This window comes from Mytilus edulis, chromosome 2, assembly GCF_963676685.1.
Source record: "Mytilus edulis chromosome 2, xbMytEdul2.2, whole genome shotgun sequence".
Taxonomy (NCBI): Eukaryota; Metazoa; Mollusca; class Bivalvia; order Mytilida; family Mytilidae; genus Mytilus; species Mytilus edulis.
The window spans coordinates 93,011,005-93,028,690 of NC_092345.1; the positions used below are offsets into that span (position 1 = coordinate 93,011,005).

At 31.3% G+C, this 17,686-nt stretch overlaps 1 protein-coding gene across 1 annotated transcript in view; it reads right to left on the minus strand.

The window, feature by feature from the left end:
* The window catches only part of LOC139513434 (adenylate cyclase type 1-like), a 74,878-nt gene that overhangs the window by 26,483 nt on the left and 30,709 nt on the right, over nucleotides 1-17,686 (minus strand). Inside the window, exons 7-12 of the mRNA XM_071301907.1 lie at nucleotides 16,267-16,408; nucleotides 13,803-13,985; nucleotides 7,308-7,360; nucleotides 5,936-6,077; nucleotides 4,603-4,700; nucleotides 2,622-2,706 (exon numbers count right to left, since the gene is read on the minus strand). Of these exons, the coding sequence (XP_071158008.1) occupies nucleotides 2,622-2,706; nucleotides 4,603-4,700; nucleotides 5,936-6,077; nucleotides 7,308-7,360; nucleotides 13,803-13,985; nucleotides 16,267-16,408 (703 nt within the window). The remainder of the gene's footprint in view (nucleotides 1-2,621; nucleotides 2,707-4,602; nucleotides 4,701-5,935; nucleotides 6,078-7,307; nucleotides 7,361-13,802; nucleotides 13,986-16,266; nucleotides 16,409-17,686) is intronic.

Below are 17,686 nucleotides of genomic sequence, written 5' to 3' on the forward strand. Positions count from 1 at the left end.
CGACGAAATTTTCTAATATGTATATCCTTGTACTGATCATACATCTATGTAATAAAAGTGATTCATTTAAAATTTGTATAAAAAATGGTTAAGATTACCAATAGTAAATTTAGTACCAAATATCGATGATAATTATTCGCATGCAAATGATAAATTATACCTAATGAATCTGTATTCATATGACTTTCAATTTAATTTCATAAGCTGGAGTTGGGTTACGTATATAATAGGGATTTTTATAGTTCGTTCTCATGTTGTACTGTTATACCACTGTCCCAGGTTAGGGGGAGGGTTGGGATCCCGCTAACATGTTTAACCCCGCCACATTATTTATGTATGTGCCTGTCCCAATTCAGGAGCCTGTAATTCAGTGGTTGTCGTTTGTTTATATGTTACATATTTGCTTTTCGATCATTTTTTTACATAAATAAGGCCTATTATAGCTGACTATGCGGTATGGGCTTTGCTCATTGTTGAAGGCCGTACGGTGATCTATAGTTGTAAATATCAGTGTCATTTTGGTCTTTTGTGGATAGTTGTCTCATTGGCAATCATACCACATCTTCTTTTTTATAAATTGTTCAGCTCTTAAGAGGAAAAGAATGTTAACATTAAAGGTGAAACAAAAGTAAATTATTTGGTTGACTGTTTTGATTTAAAAACAAAATCTTTTTTATAAATGTAAAACGCTGATTGACCTATTTATTAAACGAAGTGAAACAGACATAGAATACTCCAATTGCACGTGTTTGCTTTCTATTTATATGTTTATTATGTTTATATCGAGTCATACGACCGTCGGCAGTCTTTGGAGGTCACTTCGATGGTAAATTAGATTGCGTCTACATTAGAAAACGAACGAAATGCTGATACATATTATCGAGTCCATGCATCGTTAATTGTTTATTCCAGACTTTTTATAATTCATATAAACGATTAACTATGTTATAAATTATAATTAAGGATTAGATTCTAACTGGTGAACATAGATAATGGCCCTTTAAAACCACAGAAAAGTTGTTTTATACTTCATGTAATCGCTATAAACTATATTTTGGTAGAATTGGTTGTCAGACTTTTAAGTATATGTATTTTTGATCTGTTTGATGGTTACCATAATTACACCGTAAATACTTGAAACATCATTTAATGAAAGGAAAATAAAGTCAGTATAATTGATCAAAAAGTTGTTTAGATACTACCTAAAGCGCTAATAGTAATGGATGTTTTTTAAGTCTTTGAATGTTAGGTTACGTCAAGTTGTGCTTGGTGCATACAACTCACAGGGAACGAATCATTTTGATGATATGCAGTTCCATAGTGATAACAAAAATTACTTGATATTTAATTGAAAAAGATGTTATCTGGCGGAAATCAAAGTCAGTTCAGTGTTAATTTAAATGTGATAACATAATTCTGAGCGAGAGATGACGTGATATTGAAGTAAAATGTCAGACAGATCGATTGAAGAAAAGATTTATGTTGAAAGCAGAAAATGTTTTAATGAAAGAAGATTTATGGTTAGAATCTGAAATTTTTCATACTATTTTATCTCTAAAAACCTGATAAGTGCTTTAGAGTCAGTAGAAACTGAATATATTAGAGGAGATTAATTCTTTATATGATTCTCTGCGATTATTTTTATCATCCCATTCAGTTGTTTCAATAGATAAAACGCCGGTCCTACATGGGATAGTATCCAATTCAACAGAAAATTCGTGAAAATTAACGATCATGAGAATTCCCCTATGCATTTTGATTTTGTCATTTGCGATTTTTCCCAATGTATAAATTATTTAAGTTCTTTCATGGATTTAACTTTTCCCATCTAGTTTTATGGAAATGTCTTTTATAAAGCATAAAATTGAGAATGGAAATGGGGAATGTGCCAAAGAGACAACAACCCGACCATAGAAAAAAAACAGCAGAAGGTCACCAACAGGTCTTCAATGTAGCGAGAAATTCCCGCACCCGGAGGCATAACCATTATAAACTTTCTCAGAATTTTTTTTCTCATTGGCACGTTAAAAACATTACATGGTATATTTAACATTACCATAAAATCGCGAGGTTTGGCTAACCATAAATCCAGGTTCAATCACAATTTTTGTCAAAAAATGTCCTGTTCAAAATGGATGTTGTTATCTTGTAGTTCGCTTCTTTGTGTGTTACATTGACTGTCTTCTGTTTTTGTTGCTCTTCAGCTGTTGTTTCGTTGTTTTGCTCTTACAGCTGATGTGTTTTCCTCGTTTTTAGTTTGTAACCTGGACTTGTTTTCTCTCAATCGATTAATGACTGTTGAACAGCGGTATACTACTGTTGCTTTTGTTTGACCATGGTTATATACACTGTTGATAATTTTCAACATTTTGATTCTTAGATTATGCTTCATTCAATTTTTCAATTGTACATATACCAATAAAATTATAAATGCTATTCATAATGAAATCCGAAAAATAGTTAATATACTTATGTATGCAATGGGTAAAATGATTACCGTTGCTGTGTATATCAAAAATATTATTCACTTATAGTAATTTAATGCAATGACTTATTGAATGACTATAATAATTTTCTAAGAACACAATATTGGTCGTAATCATAAACCTTTCATTACTGACCTTGAGTTTAACACTGAGAAGTAACATCAAGATAAGAGATATCCACACAAATGAGGCTAGGAAAAGCATAAGTAGTAAAATGGTCCTGCAAAGAAAAGAAAAATATTTCTTTTTAAATATAGAATTAAACAAATTGTCAGAATGAAATGTTTTTTGCTGATTCAACCACTTTCAATAGATTTTACTTTATATAATGGTCTTTAAATTCTTCAGAGGTGAACTGCCCAATTGATTTCTATAGCTATTGTTCCTGATGGTGTTATCGATTTGGACTTTCTCCTAGAAAACCAATTATTGAATAGTTTTGTTGAACAGAAAACTAAACTATAAGTGATAAAAATATATGAACCAAAACTGAAAAATGACATATTTTCAGAGCAAGATATAATAATTACAAATGTATTCGTTGTTCATATATAAAGATATTGAAACAGCAAGATGAGAGAACGAGAAGAACATCGTTATCATATGTGTTAAGTCAAATTTATACATTTATTGTAATGTCTTATTGTGTAACACCAAATTTAACCGTTAAATTGTATTGCGTACAGAATCATAAACATGTCCGTCGGATGTCTTGACTTACATCTAGAAATTGACAGTGATGGTCAGGAAAAACACTTTAATACAAAAGAGATGATTTTAGCCTCCCAATTGTGAATTTTTCATTTCTATGTAGCACCACTCCAGGGCTTGTATTTCCTATATTTTTATATAGGTTTGATGATTAGTTTACAAGGAAGCTATTAAACCAATCGTTGGTGAAGTTGATATCATCCCTCCATAAATTTAGCGGATGCAATAACAAGTTGGTTGACCGTTATGGAATATCTGTTTCATAGATGACGACGGATGTGTTCTAATTGTAGCTACAATCCCACCCCTTATCCTCAAATGTGACCTACGAATTAAATTATCACCGGGTGTTTAATAACATGATTAAAAAGACTGGTGCTACATGCGGTGCATGATCTGCCTACTTTACTGAGTACGTGAGATCACCACCAGTTTTCGTGTTGCTCATTCTTTAGTTTTCTGTGTGGTGTGTTGTGACAGGTTGTTTTTCAATTTTTCTCTTTGTATTTATTTTTTCAATAATGAAGTTGTCAGTCGATTTTCGACTTCAAGTTTTAATGTCCCTTTAGTTACTTTCGCTATATCATCGATGTGGTCTTTTCGGTATTCATAAATGGTAAAAAAATATTTTGTAAATTAAGTGTTACTCCCTTAGAAAGATGGTATTACTAATATACTTGTCATGACTTTTACCAATGTTCAACTGTGTAATTGTCGACGAAATAGACGTCCGGCGTTCTCAATTAATTATAAGAATCATGAAAAAGAAGTGGGCCATAACTCTAGACAAAAACCTCAGCTCGGAACAAATTCGAACTTGATCTGTAACTTGTCATAAAATTATATACCAAATATCAAATTAATATTTTGATGCAAGACAAAGTGTAGGCAAATTGATTTGCAAGACTGGTGGATGTACAGATAGACATACAGAGAGACAGACACAGTGCAAACCTAAAGGCCCCTTTGACTTTGTACTAAAACCAGATATCGGGTTAACTTCAACGAGAAAGCAAACCAAAAGTACAAGAAACACTTTTAAACAATGAACAGTTGTCTCGCCTTATGTAAGGTTCAAATGTGAAAATTAGTATTCAATTTAATCACAAATCACATCGACCTAAGGTTCTGCAGTCTTTAAATACTACCATAAACATCGAAAGTAGCAAGAGTTAGAATTTAAATTGCATTGATTGAATTATTCCTAATTCTTTGTCCAGTTGAGTTTTTAGATCCTAACTGATTTTATCAGCTATTGTACATTCTTTTGGATTTTCGAATATTTTGGACGCGAGCATCATAAGGAGATAAATTGTAAAAAAAAAACGCATCTGGTACAGTTAATTTGGTACTGTTCATGTCAGTTCCACGAACTTTTTAACAAAGCATTTTATCGAATCATTACCTTGGTAATACAACTGTTTGCATTCCAGCTGTACATAGAAGCATGATTAAGGAACATATCATGCTACTACTAAAAGCAAAGTCATCTGCAGCATGGTACTAAAAAATAAGAAAATAATTTTATTTTACCTATCAACTTTGTCAGTACGATAAACCGATTTTGTCATCCATATTACGGGAAAATATCATGTTAGAAGTATTTAAGGTTCATAATAGCCTTTTGGCTTATCAAAAAAATAAGTTTAAATTTTTTTTGAAAATGTCCTCTATGTACACAATTGTTGTGATTTGTAATGAGTAATTGAACAGTAGAGGGACAATCTGGACAATAATGAGTGTTTGAAAATGTGTATATGAGCTGACCATACCAAATAAAACGGATGTGTTTGTTTATCTCAATCTACCGGCTAATGAGAAATTTTAAATTCCAAGGAAGTGTTTGATTTAGAATGCAGCTAGTTCCTGCCATGCCTTTTAACTCTTACATGTTTAGCTGTACTCAGAGTAAATGTTGTGACGTAAAAACAGCTATATTTTTCAATTCCTTTTAATGAACCTTAACTTCGACAATAACTAAATGATTACAGTGAACATCGATAAACCAGTTGCCTCTATTTAGGAACAAATATTGCAGAGAACAGCACAATCAACATACATAACGAATGTTTGGTGGGAGGTTTTTAATCATATGTATTAATTTAGATAGCCAAGTTTGACGTCACAGCTTCAAATCAATGGTCGATAAAAATTTAATTTTTTTTCTATAGTATGGCAGGCATATGCATTATTCAATCAGCAGAATTGAGGGACTTGTATAAAAGAGTACAATAGTCAAATTTGATTAATATTTGCTACGTAGTATTAGATCAACAATTTATAAACAGTGATTCCTACAAATTAAATAACAATGATTCTCGTTGCGTTTAAAATAGAATTTTCGGTAATGTTGCACACATAATTCATGTTTTCGGAAAAGCAAAGACCAATCATTGTCTTTTCAAAGCCAACATTTTACAGTTGTCATTTTTTTCAGATTTGCCTTCAACGTTATCGTTAATGACTGTCCACACACTATTTCAGTTAGCAGTGATTCATTTGTATCCGCTAAATCAAAATCAGATAGATTTTACATTCTAAAATCAAATTATGATACATTTGATGAGTTTTTATAACTTGTCTATTAAATTGTGCAGTGTCAACATTTACTTAAACTATTTACATAATTGTATACTTTTGTTATTTGATTTTGCCACGTGATTATGGACTTTCAGAATTGATTTTACTCTAAGTTCAGTATTTTTGTGATTTTACTTTTTTCTAAGTATTAAATGTACCCTTCGTTCTTTCGACGATTCCTTAAATCGTAAAGTAAAGACATTGACGTGATCTCTCTTCTCTCTGTCTACACTCCGTGCTGTCAATGCAGAGGCCAGGTATTTGTTAACACGGTCCTGAGGTTGTGGTTTGTTTGAATGTCTGTAAATAGAAAACAAATTAGTAAACATACATTATCATAGCAAAATGTTTAATTTCTATCGCTATAAGATAGATTCTTCTTTCAAATGAGAAAAAAAAATCAAACAAAGAATGAAGTTTTTAGAAATAAAACAAATGAAAAGGGGGAATCTTTTTATCAAATATTCAACCTCATCATGTCATGACTTTTGATAAGAAACGTATTGATAATCAACAAAAGTTGTTTTATATAAATAAAAATATTCATCTCGCCTAATCGTTTTTATAATTATCTGAATCAAATAGGCACCTATAAATAGTCTGAGGTGAGTCATTCAATAGAAAAAAATTGAAAACTAAACAGCTTATAAAACATATTAATTGCCCCGATTACGATAACCTAGTTCGTAGTTGTTATATACAACAATAACTCAAAGGCTAATTCAATATTTGTTCTCTGTTTGTGCAATTTTGTATAAGAAAAGTATAATGTATGACGTTTAGCTGCAGTAACTTATTATTGAATTATATGCATCACATAGAATAATGTTTGTTGGTTCAAATGAATACATACTACGTTTCTTTTTACTTTGAAATTAGTTTACCAAGTCTGCATACAAATTGTCATGTTTAAAAGACTGCACTGACAATTTATGTTTAAATGAAGTTAGAAATACAGATTTATTTATCAAATTTCATTTATTGGATCAAATAGGCACCTATAAATAGTCTGAGGTGAGTCATTCAATAGAAAAAAATTGAAAACTAAACAGCTTATAAAACATATTAATTGCCCCGATTACGATAACCTAGTTCGTAGTTGTTATATACAACAATAACTCAAAGGCTAATTCAATATTTGTTCTCTGTTTGTGCAATTTTGTATAAGAAAAGTATAATGTATGACGTTTAGCTGCAGTAACTTATTATTGAATTATATGCATCACATAGAATAATGTTTGTTGGTTCAAATGAATACATACTACGTTTCTTTTTACTTTGAAATTAGTTTACCAAGTCTGCATACAAATTGTCATGTTTAAAAGACTGCACTGACAATTTATGTTTAAATGAAGTTAGAAATACAGATTTATTTATCAAATTTCATTTATTGGATCAAATTTTCTCCAAAGAAACGGTAATGTTTCAGCAAAGAAAATTCATCTAATCATGCCTTTCTCACATTCCCATATTGTATTGATTACTTTCTAGTCAGTCGAATATTAAAAAGAAACAAACACACCCACATACCTTTCTTTGAAAGCTTTCCGAAGTTTGTCTGTTACTGAATAACCAAATTTTGTCTGGAATAAATGTAAATATGTATTCAATGGAATATCACATATTTCGTATTTGATAGTGCTATATTGTTTTAATGAAATACAAAATGCGACACAAGGATACAACTTACGGTATCTTGATAATAAATACAAGAATCATTTCACACCCAACTTTTTGTGGTAATACGATATAAATTATTTAAATACAAACCTACAATTTACGAAATGTATACTTCAATTCAAAACAGTTTTCTCTTGTTGTAATTTTTGTTTTTTTGTGAAATTTTAACATGCTATTTTTCAGTTCATGTTTCTCAACTGAGCAAAATTTAAAAGTGGATTGAGTGTACATATTAGTTATTAAATCATTGTAATTGTTTCTATGGATGCTCGACGGATGTCATGAACCTCGTCAGAGGCTGTCTAAAGCTACAATTTTATTTGTTTAGTCGAATTCTTGTATCTGGTGCAGAAAAATATACCGTTCAATGTCAATTCAAATCAGAAAATGCATATATATACTAATTCAGTTATATGACAGTTGTTATCCATCCGTTTGATGTGTTTGAGCTTTTGATTTTTCTTTTGAGAACACACCCGATTAGGTTATAAAACTAAGTAAGTGTTGTTATCTACGATTGTGAATATATTGCCATGTTCAAAAAGTTATCTGTCACCCAAATTGACCAACAATGATAAAAGTTCATTGAATTCATACGGATTAATGATTTGATGAAATATTTTGATTATTTAAATGCAGGTTGGTCATGATCTATATATTTGAGCAAGTAAATACCAATAACGGTCTTACCTTAAACAATATTCACTTACATCAACATCTTTCTATACCATATCTTATTGCAAATGTCTTAATTGATTACCCGATTAACAATAAAATAAACAGTGGCAATAACACATAAGATGAGACTTAATTAATGTCTCTTTGAAATCCAATATTCAACACAAAGAGTTGAACAACTGATAAAACCGAAAAGATTCAAAAGAACAGCCGAACCCAGACAAGGAAGGAGCCTTTCGGAAGGGAGATGTATGTGTGCGTTGGGATTTCTAAAGTTATGTTACTGATCTTTGAATTCAATATATTTAGCTAATTTTGTTGATTAAACAAGTCATGTATATATATATTAGTGAATGATAACAAAGGCTATAAAATAAGTAACACCATGTTCAAATATATTATTTTTTTTTATATCTAACCTGTAAAATTCTTGGTAATTGCCTGAGAATATTTTTTGATGAATTTATAATGCTTTGCGAATTTCGAAACAAAAGAAATTAAAAATAAGCTGTTTCTCGTTTCTCATTTTTTATATAGATTAGACCGTTGGTTTTCACGTTTGATTGGTTTTACACCAGTAATTTTGGGGCCCTTTATAGCTTATTGTTCGGTGTGAGCCAAGGCTCCGTGTTGAAGGCCGTATATTGACCTATAATGTTTTACTTTTATTAATTGTTATTTGGATGGAGAGTTGTCTCATTGGCACTCACACCACATCTTCCTATATCTACTTATCATACCTTTGTAATATTTTCCGATTTTCGTCATGTTGATACATCTGTTGGTAATAATGTGCGCTTATAACTAACTTCCCCTCATATTTTTGTTTTCATTGTCAATATTAAATGATTAGAATATTTTTGGAGCTTTTGATCAAAAAGTTGTACTCGATGTACTATTTTGTGTAAACTAGAAGTTGATTTTTGACTGAAATTAAAATGTATCAAACAGTGTAGCCAAAAATGTGAGGTTGCACTGGATATCAAGTAGCTGCGTTATGTAGTAGTAGCTTAAACAAAATGATACAAATATTTTCTATGTCTACATTATATATTTACACTTAATGAAAATAATGAATCACACCTTGAAGTAACAGTCTACAGGGCTATGGACAGTTTTATTATGTTTAACATCTTAAACAAACAATCAACACAGTGAATATAATTAAAAACCAAACATGATATAAATTCAATTACAAAATTGCAAATATGATGGCTTACATTAATTGGTTACAATCATAGCACTATCAAATTAAGAATATATCAGATAAGATAAAACAAACATACTAGAAATCAAAGTAAACATCATACTGTAAACATTTCGAATGTCTTAAAAATATTATTGGCAGACATCTTCGACTTTCTGAAGTGGTCTTTTCGATAAGAGTATTATTTTAACGCGATGTCATCAACCTGAATTTTTTCTTTATTCTTAATCCCGTTTATGAGTTTCGAACAGCGGTATACTACTGTTGCCTTTATTTAAAGGAGTAAGTTCAGTAAGACCCCTTTTTGGCCCCAAAATATAGCAGTTTTAGAAAATTGTGAAAATGTAATCTTTAAGCTATATTTTGGAAAGTAAAATGCTTCTGCTACATAAATATGAGCTGTTTTTGACAATACAATGCACAAATATCGCGTTCTAACATCATTAAGTCATGCTAAATTACTGAACTCTTCAAAATGTTAGCATTTTGGTTAATTTTTAGACGGTTTCCGTCTAAAATGAAAGTGGCCGCATTCGTGTTCATTCATTATATTGAAATGTAAGTTGTATTTGATGAAAATACAAAACATATATAAAGGTTGAGGATGAACACGGATGCGGCCACTTTCATTTTTGACAAAAACCATCTGAAAAGTGACGTTTTTTTGGCATATTGAATCAGAGCGTTTTTAATGACTAAATCAGTTAAAATATTTCACATAAACTAATCGAATCAATTGAAATAGACATTTAAGTGTTTAAAAAGTGTCCAAAAACTTTCGTGAGATGAACCTGAAATTTCAGGCCAAAATCGGCCCTTACCGTACCTACTCCTCCCGGTTTTTATGTACTGTCACAGAATCATGGAGCATGGTCAATTCTTGAGAATTTGGTCAATCAACAAATTTTTATTACCATAAAAGAACTTGAACATGAACTCTCTCACCAAGGACATTCAGGGAAGAAATAATTTCGCCATTAGGTGAAACATCGGTAAGTTTTAAATAGAATGTGTTCATTAGATTTAATTCCATGTGAGATTAAATCAGGGTATCGTCGTCATTCTAATGTAACCAATCTCTTCTTGCCGACTTGTTTCTTTATTTTTATGAGGCTGACTTCATACAGGAACTTCTTAAGAAGAAAGATAAGAAGTTAGCAATATTCTTTAACTCTACTTTCCGCTATATAGATGATGTTCTTTCACATAATAATTCAAAATTTGGTGACTATGTCGAACGCATCTATCCCATTGAACTAGAGATAAAGAATACAACAGATACAGCTACGTCGGCCTCATATCTTGACTTTCATCTAAAATTGGCAATGAGGGTCGATTGAAAACAAAACTTTACGACAAAAGGGATGATTTCAGCTTTCCAATTGTGAACTTTCCATTTCTAAGTAGCAACATTCCAGCAGCACCTGAATACGGTGTATATATCTCCCAATTGATACGATATTCCCGTGTTTGCATTTTCTATCATGATTATCTTGATAGAGGGATGTTGCTCACTCAGAAGCTATTGAATCAAGAGTTCCAAATGGTGAAGTTGAAATCATCTCTTCGTAAATTTTACGGACGCCATCACGAGTTGGTTGACCGTTATGAGATAACCGTTTCCCAAATGATATCGGATATGTTCCTTACGTCGTAACTACAATTCCCTTCCCTTTCCTGAATGTGACCTACCGAATTAAACTATTTACCGGATTTGTTATCTCATAAGCAACACGACGGGTGCCAAATGTGGAGCAGGATCTGCTTACCCTTCCGGAGCACCTGAGATCACCCCTAGTTTTGGGTGGGGTTCGTGTTGTTTATTCTTTAGTTTTCTATGTTGTGTCATGTATACTATTGTTTGTCTGTTTGTCCTTTTCATTTTTAGCCATGACGTTGTCAGTTTATTTTCGATTTATGAGTTTGACTGTCCCTCTGGTATCTTTCGTCCCTCTTTGGTCAATTAGAAAGGAAATCAACAGTCATTAATCAATTTAGATATTGCGATAAAGGATAGTTTAATCGCTTAAAACTATTTTCAATATGAAATCAAACAATTCCATACTTTAACTTTATCTTCAAAAAATCAAAGAATGTAAAAGTGAAAAAAAAACCTTGATCAATTGGAGTTCGGTCAGTAACTTAAACGACGTCATTTGTTGATAGTAATGGAAACTGCCTTAAAAACGGTACAATGCTAATAATAACAATATTTAAGGAAAAGAAATTCAATATAGATTTGAATATTTTAACAGATTGCCTCATTTAGGTTACACCTCAATCGTTCATTTATCTTTTAAAACGAATGTGTAATTCTGTAGCTAACATCTTATATTTCATGACATTTTAATGTTATAATTACAAGTAATCACATCGAACTAATGTTTCATATCAGCTTAAATTGATTCCCTTTATTCATATGCTGCTTGGTATATTTTACCAGTTCCAATATTGACAAGACTGTTAGGCTCAGTCAACATTATAAATACTTTCCTGCATAAAAATGGAACTTTCATGTTTCCTAATCACAGATTGTATTGCTATTTTCTAATATTAATTTGATGCATGACTTGATTTGGTATACTGTATTAAAACTGTAACTATAAAATGACATTAAAGAAGGTTTAAAACTTATTAATTCTGTCAGACATTAAATAACATTACAGCACAATCCACGTAACCGAATGTTCATTTAATCATCTCAATCGAATACTTTACAATTCGCATTTGAGAGATGTAATTTGTCTCCTAATATAAACGGCTATGTTGGTTCTAAGTGAACCATATTCTTCACGTATTCTTCCTATAACCTGCATGTGTTCCTAAATTTGGTTTTGTGTTTTATTTGTTGGAATTACTGCTCCACAATTTTTAAATCATTAAGATTTCCTATTTTTGAGTACTGGTCCAATGACGCAGGAATATTTGAAATGCAAATATCGTTTTCAAATGAGAAGATATCAGTACAACAGGTCAATAAAATAACTGATAAAAAAAAACAGAAGATGAGAGAGAAAGGTTACAATCCTGGTATCTATGAAGAGTGTATTTACGAGTGAAATATATCAATATAAGCGATTAACAAAGGTATTACTATGCATTTTTTAATAAATATTATTAAAAAGTTTAATTTCTTATCAAATTTCATGAAATAGGACAACAAAAGAAAAGCATTGAAACCTAAATGAAGTTAGAAAGACACAACAATGGATACAGCAGCATATACCATTTTACAAATGATATAACAGGGTTTTGAAACTATATATAAGTTCGAATCCCCAACAAGGGAAGAACAACAATTTACTTCCGCAAATTTGAAATTATATATCATAGATTCAGCCTAGGTGGCGCAGTGGTCTAGAGCGTTTCTCGAGTGTAGTTACAGTGCATGCGGTGTTGTCTCGATATCTCAATCGTATGAGTTCGAACTCCAACGAGGGAAAAACCACAATTTACTTCTGCAAATTTTCAGATTTGCCATTGTTATGCTTATATTTAGAGTAATTGTAAATATGATGTGTGTTTTCAGCCGGGCATCACCTTCACTTGTGATCCAATATCAAATAATTATTCCTGTTACTTTATCTTACGATCCTTTAGATAGATAATTTAGCTAATCTGCAAATAATTCCATCTTCATGTCTAATGAATCATGTACTATGTTACAACTCTAGATTCTACTGACGAGGAAAGGTAATACTAGGCAACTGAAAGCTGAATTTTTAGTTCAGACCAAATGGCTTAGTGGTGGTATAGAGCGCTAGACACAGTGCAGGTGGTTTTGTCTCAATATCTCAATAGCATGAGTTAGAGAGGGACAAAAATTTGCTTCCACAAATTTGCAGAATTAACATTGTTGTGTTGATATTTAGAGTAGTTATAAATATTAAAATGTTTATTCAGCCGTGTATCACCATCACTGGTACAAATCCGAGACTATAATTCATAAGTTGTTTTTCAGAAACACGTAAATATCACTGGGAGCAATAACATTGTTACCAGCCGGAGCACATATGTTAGTGTTGTAGAGTTGGTGTACCTCAATTGTTTGTTTCCGTAATAAAGTTTTGTGAGCTGCCATTTATTTGTTGATTTTTTTATTTGGTATTGGAGTCGTCTTCATTATCTTGTTGATTTTAATCGAGTAAGTTAAGTAAATCCTCCCTTTTTGTAAAATCATTATATCAGCTGTATTACTTTTGAATAAAGACTATTCTTATTACATTTGCGGGACAATTGCTTTAAGTATAAAGTTATTTCCGATAGGAAAATTTCCACAATCAAATCACTGTCTGGCATTATAATTCAGAAACGTAACTGACACAGACAAGGTAAACCGGTTCAAAATGTTTCTACAAAAAGCATGGAAAAGTAACAAATAGAAATAATCACATCTTTAATTATGGTTTTCAGTTGTCAATTAGCATTCAAGATCTCACTTTTAAAAGACATATACTTACAAATTTGGAGCCAGATTGTTTTAACTCATCAGGTTGAGGTGTCAACACATTAGAGAATGGAATTTCAGCATTAAACTTGACAGACTGCATCAGGCGAATCACACAGCTAGATACATTCCTAAATGATAACTTCTTAGCTCTAATGTTACCCATCTCGGGCTTGTTTAAAAATTTACTTGGTATCTGAAAAATTATAATAATCATAAATTGAATAAAAGTCGTTTTAAAATATGATGACATATTTTTTTTCTTTCATGTGCTAACCTAGTAAATTAAATACCTTTGACTTACTATAGATGTGCTATAACCATGATTGTATAAGTACTCTAAGACCCTGGTAGTTTACAATTCTGGTGAAGTGAAGTCCTAGAATTTTCTATGTTTATATCCAATATCCCAATTTTCCAATTCAACATAACAAAAAGAAATAAAAGATATATATTCCAGTATAACTTTCGTATCCTGATATACTGTGTCACAGTTGTTTTTCGTAAGATGTTATGGCAGGTTATTAATAATGCTGGCAACATCAAGGATTCTATTTATCAAACTTGTATTAATGATAGATAGAAAAAATAAAAGAATGTGTATGAGGTCATTAATGACCCAGCTCAAGTTTGGAAAATGGGACGGCCGGAAGGACAGAACGATGGAAGGACAGAAAGAGGTAATAACAGAAAGACGGAAAGAAAGAAGGCCGGACGGACGGCAAATGGTAAAAATAAAAAAATATCTTGAATTTAAATATTAGTGAAACAAATATAATGCCACTTATGGAGTAACTTCTGAATACGAGTATTTCGTTAAACATTACAGGTCACAAAGGACTTTTTTCAAATCATATTTGAAAACTTTCTTGGTCTTTCGTTAATTCTTCTTCAGAATTATACAAATGGTACAAGTATACAGAAGTACGTTCAATATGTTTTGCCAATAGTTATAATCCTGTTTCCTATAAATATTATTATGTTGAATGCCAACGAAAACATTTTCATTTTGTTTTTAATTGTACTGACAGATTGACGTAGAAGCAAAGCAACTGTTCATTTTGCATTTGAGAAGCTCTTTGATGTAAAAGTAAATATTTCAGAAATAGCATAATTGCCTATAAAATGTACTCATTCAGATGCAGAACATTTCACAAACATGAATAAAAAAAAAGGTCATATTCATGTTTTCTGCAGTTCAGAAATTTTATTTTTATTATTTAAAGAAATATATATGTGGCCTATAATAGAGATGAGATAAGCAATGCTTGACCTTTGTTGTAAATAGTATAATGATGTGTTGAAGAACATAGACATATGTTCTATAAATGTTACAGTCATTCCCTTATGGTTTATTCTCAAAGCTTAATGTTCATTTTAGTGGGACTTGAACATATCTTAATTTTATGTAAATAACTTGAAGGGTTAAACAGTGTAGACAGCAAATTATTTAGCCTAACAACATATTTTCCATTTTTAATTTGGTTAATTATTGTATTGATTTTTACTGCCAATTAGGTTGAAAATATTGTTTGAATTGGTGTTTTCAATTTACTGCATAATATTCTGGTGCCGTAAGATATAAAGAGAAATTGCCTTTCTGTGCCTTAAGATGAAAATAAATTTTATATCTAATCTGATTATTTAGTATAAGCTTTCAGCAATAGTGTAATCTAAATAAGATGTTAATGTTCAATAAAAAGTATAAATTAAAGCCTGATGAAAATACAATCATAAGAAACACTTTTTTGCTTGGTAAAATAAGGCTGTGTATATACTTGGAGACTTTCTTTTTAAACATGAAGGCAATAAGCCCCACATATTGAATAAAAATTAATTATAGTTCATTATGAAAAGTAGGAAAATTGCAGTCAAAGTACCCGGCCATGTCCACTTGTATTTTTGTCCATCTGATGAGTTAAGCCTTTTTTCAACTGATTTGTATAGTTTGTTCTTATGTTGTACTGTTATACTACTTCTCAGGTTAGGGGGGAGGGTTGGGATCCCGCTAACATGTTTAACCCCGTTATAATTATTTAAGTATGTGCCTGTCCCAAGTCAGGAGCCTGTAATTCAGTGGTTGTCGTTTGTTTATGTGTTACATATTTGTTTTTCGTTCATGTTTTTTATATAAATAAGGCCGTTAGTTTTCTCGTTTGAATTGTTTTACATTGTCTTATCGGGGCCTTTTATAGCGGACTATACGGTATGGGCTTTGTTCATTGTTGAAGGCCGTACGGTGACCTATAGTTGTTAATGTCTGTGTCATTTTGGTCTCTTGTGGACAGTTGTCTCATTGGCAATCATACCACATCTTCTTTTTTTATAATAACGTTATGATTTATATGACTTTTGTCATCATAATTTTTTTGTTCTTTTTTTTATCTTGTATGCCTGTGAGTATATTTCAAATATATCATCTAAATATATTCAGGTTGTTATAAGTTATTTCTATAAAATCCATAAATTATATATACCCTTCGAGGATGATTAGATTTGATCAAATATGTTTCTATTCCTTTCTCTTTTAGAAACTGGTTTCTTTCACCGCCTTCTCCTGGTTCTACTTCAAATTCATCTTGAAGATTGTCTAATGTTTCTTTTGTAATGTGGACACGTCTACAAGTTATTTGAAATATTCATTAGACAGTAACATTTACTACACACATTTCAGTTTATCTGAAAATACTAATTGTTCAGGATTGTGTTTCTTCAGAAAGGTTACTAAATACAACATTGTGTGAACAGCTTTTGATGAAAGAAAAAAATAAATAGTTCACTGCAGCTAATAAGAGTCCAAAGCCAGAAAGAAACACCAATTTAGTTTAAACATATTTATCATAGTAGATTGGGAAACAAGTTTTGCAACTTATAGTAATCCCTTTCCACTTTGCGGGTGCGAGTGCTGCCTTGAAGCGGCATTAGTCTGCTCTTTATCGAAATATACAAGGGTGTCCTCAACTTAACGTGTGAGATATATGGCTCTCTCTAAACACGGGTCAGCCATTTATAGTCCCCTTCCGACCGACTATCATCGTTTCCTCAAGACCATACTCGCAAATGGTGTCAAAGGAGAGCCGAAAATTCAGTCCCTGAAATTTTCATCCATAACGGTAACCGAACCTGGAACCTTTGTGTTAGCAGTTCGATGCAGTAACCACTACACCACGGCTCTCTTTCATTGAAATTGAAATATTCTCTCTCTAAAGACCAATTTCACATTATATAATACAGAAGATATTGTTAAAAAAAATGATTATTTTTAACTCTAGTATTTTGTCTAAAAATATATCTTTGGAAACTTTTTTAACAGAATTTATGTGTATTGCAATTCAAATATATCTGCTATTTACTGTAACAGAACTAACATAATATGCATCTATGACAAGCCAAATTGCAGGAGGATAATTTAGTCCACAATCATGTTTGCTAAATGTTCATTTTGTTTCATTAAATTCTGTTGTTAAAACCGTAACACATCGATAAAACATGAAACAGTAATTGTGTGTTGTAACATTTCCCACGTACAAACGATCTGTTTGGGGTTTTACATCTATTCCAATTAGATAATTAGAAGTAAAATTAAACACAGATATAGTTCCTGAACATTTTATTATATAAGAAGATACCAAGAATGAGTACAAGAAATGTACACAATTTGAAGACATCTTAATTCAGTAATATAATTGAACTCTAGACATAAAATGCTATGACAACTGTTTTATAAATAAAGGCAACAATGGTAAACCGGTGTTCAAAAGTCAAAAATTAATTTAGAGAAAACATATCCGGGTTACAAACCAAAACTAAGGGAAACACATCAGCTTTAAGAGGAAAACAAAGGAACAACATGAACACTGAAGTGCAATAAAGCGTATGCCAATATTCATAGAAACG